The sequence below is a fragment of the Etheostoma cragini genome, chromosome 8 (genome assembly GCF_013103735.1).
Source record: "Etheostoma cragini isolate CJK2018 chromosome 8, CSU_Ecrag_1.0, whole genome shotgun sequence".
In the NCBI taxonomy this organism is placed as follows: Eukaryota; Metazoa; Chordata; class Actinopteri; order Perciformes; family Percidae; genus Etheostoma; species Etheostoma cragini.
The window spans coordinates 142569-144919 of record NC_048414.1 but is presented as its reverse complement, the minus strand read 5'-3'; the positions used below and the strand labels follow the sequence as shown (position 1 = coordinate 144919).

Genomic DNA, 2351 nt, shown 5'->3' with positions numbered 1-2351 from the left:
TGGACATGTCCCCGTAGTCCTGTCCAGCCTTGTGGAGGTCTCTAGTGTCTTTGGACAGCTCGTTGGTCTTGGCCATGTCCCCGTAGTCCTGTCCAGCCTTGTGGAGGTCTCTAGTGTCTTTGGACAGCTCGTTGGTCTTGGCCATGTCAGTAGTTGGATTCTTACTGACTGTATGGGGGGGACAGGTGTCTTTATGCAGCTAACGACCTCAAACAGGTGCATCTAATTTAGGATAATAAATGGAGTGGGGGGGGGGACATTATGAAGACAGACTAACAGGTCTTTGAGGGTCAGAATTCTAGCTGATAGACAGGTGTTCAAATACTTATTTGCAGCTGTATTCTACAAATAAATAGTTAAAAAATCATACATTGTGATTTCTGGTTGTTTTTTTAAATTATGTCTCTCACAGTGGACATGTCTCTCACAGTGGACATGTCTCTCCCAGTGGACATGTCTCTCACAGTGGACATGCACCTACGAGGACATCAGACCCTCCATGATTTCTAAGTGGGAGAACTTGCAAAATAGCAGAGTGTTAAATACTTATTATACTCACTGTATCTATATATGTATATGTGTGCAGTATATATGTAAATGTTTGTGTGAGTGTGTGATTTGTGTGTGTATGTGTGTGTGTGTGTGTATCTGTGTGTGTGTAACATCTAGTTTGTGTCCTCCAGTCCCATAAAGACGGTGAACTTTGAGAATCATTTCATCAAACTACAGGCGGACTCCTGCTACCTGCTGTCTCAGGAGTATGAGGTCAGTGGTTACTATGGTCACAGGACTATAAGTGGTTTCCATGGTCACAGGTCTATCAGTGGTTACCATGGTCACAGACCAAACCGTGGTTACCATGGACACAGGCCTATCAATGGTTACCATGGTCACAGGACTGTAAGTGGTTACCATGGTCACAGGCCTATTAGTGGTTACCATGGTCACAGGACCATCAATGGTTACCATGGCTACATGCTAATGTTTTGTTGTTATGTTCCTGTGAGGACCTTTAATGCTAGTAGGCTTGTTGGAGATGAACCAGGTCTACGCAGAATCGATCACCGGTGATCGGCGCCCGGTGCATGCTGGGTAGATTTGTGTGCGACTTGATCCCGACTCGCTCTGACGTCATGCACACGTGGGCAACGGGAATCTCACGAGAGCAGGTCTGACACCAGGGGGCGCAGTTCTGAGACCAGGGGGCGCAGGTCTGACACAAGGGGGCGCAGGTCTGAGACCAGGGGGCGCAGTTCTGAGACCAGCGGGCGCAGGTCTGACACCAGGGGGGCGCAGGTCTGAGACCAGGGGGCGCAGGTCTGAGACCAGGGGGCGCAGTTGCTTTTCACCGACTGCAAGAGCCAGGCGGACCCAGAGCATGCTGGGAAACGCCGGCTTCTCAGCTGACTAAACACCTGATTGGTTTACAACATGATGACGGTTTATATAAACTTTTTATAGTTTTTGAATCGGAGGGATTTTAATTGCTATGTGTCTGATTTAAAGACTTATTCTGTCCAGAACACGTGTTGTGTGGCTGATAGACGTTTAGAAGTCAGAGAGACTAAATCTGATCAGATCACGGATCATCTACAGTGTGTTGTTCATTAAAATCAGCAACAGATCTCATGTAGAGCACTTTGACAGCTACTCTGTCATAATTTAAACAACTAGAGACTGTGTACCAGCTGATATGTGGGTCTGATTATATTTTATTAAATCGGGATCGCACCACAGTGTTTATGTCACTTCCTGTCCAGCCTGAAGGAGCTGGAATCAGCTGGAAACTGTCCGACTTTCCTGCAGCTTTCTGCCCCCCCCCCGCTGCTGCCGCCTGCTCTCGTCCACTTTACAGGCGAGGCGCAGTTCATCTCGAATGAGCCTAATGCTAATGTTATGTTGTTATGTTCCTGTCAGGACCTTTATTGCTAATGTTATGTTGTTATGTTCCTGTCAGGACCTAAAGGACGTGGGCCGGAACCAGGCGCTGGACTCGGCTCTGCTGCCGGAGAACCGCGGCAAGAACCGCTACAACAACATCCTGCCCTGTGAGTCCCACCACAGAAGAAGACACACACACACACACACACACACACACACACACACACACACATGCTGGCTTAATTCCATTTTATCTTTGTATTGAAGTTCATGCTGGGAGGATCACCTCCCGATCACATCGAGGTTAGTAGCTAGGTTAGTAACTAGATTAGTAACTAGGTTAGCAAGTAGGTTAGTAACTAGGTTAGTAACTAGGTCAGTAACTAGGTTAGTAACTAGGTTAGTAGCTAGGTTAGTAACTAGATTAGTAACTAGGTTAGCAAGTAGGTTAGTAACTAGGTTAGTAACTA

At 47.0% G+C, this 2351-nt stretch overlaps 1 protein-coding gene across 1 annotated transcript in view; it reads left to right on the top strand.

Annotated features, from left to right (window-relative positions):
- Positions 1-2351, top strand: part of LOC117948947 (receptor-type tyrosine-protein phosphatase beta-like) — a 43792-nt gene that overhangs the window by 33596 nt on the left and 7845 nt on the right. The window contains exons 25-26 of the mRNA XM_034878918.1: positions 684-765; positions 1958-2048. Of these exons, the coding sequence (XP_034734809.1) occupies positions 684-765; positions 1958-2048 (173 nt within the window). The remainder of the gene's footprint in view (positions 1-683; positions 766-1957; positions 2049-2351) is intronic.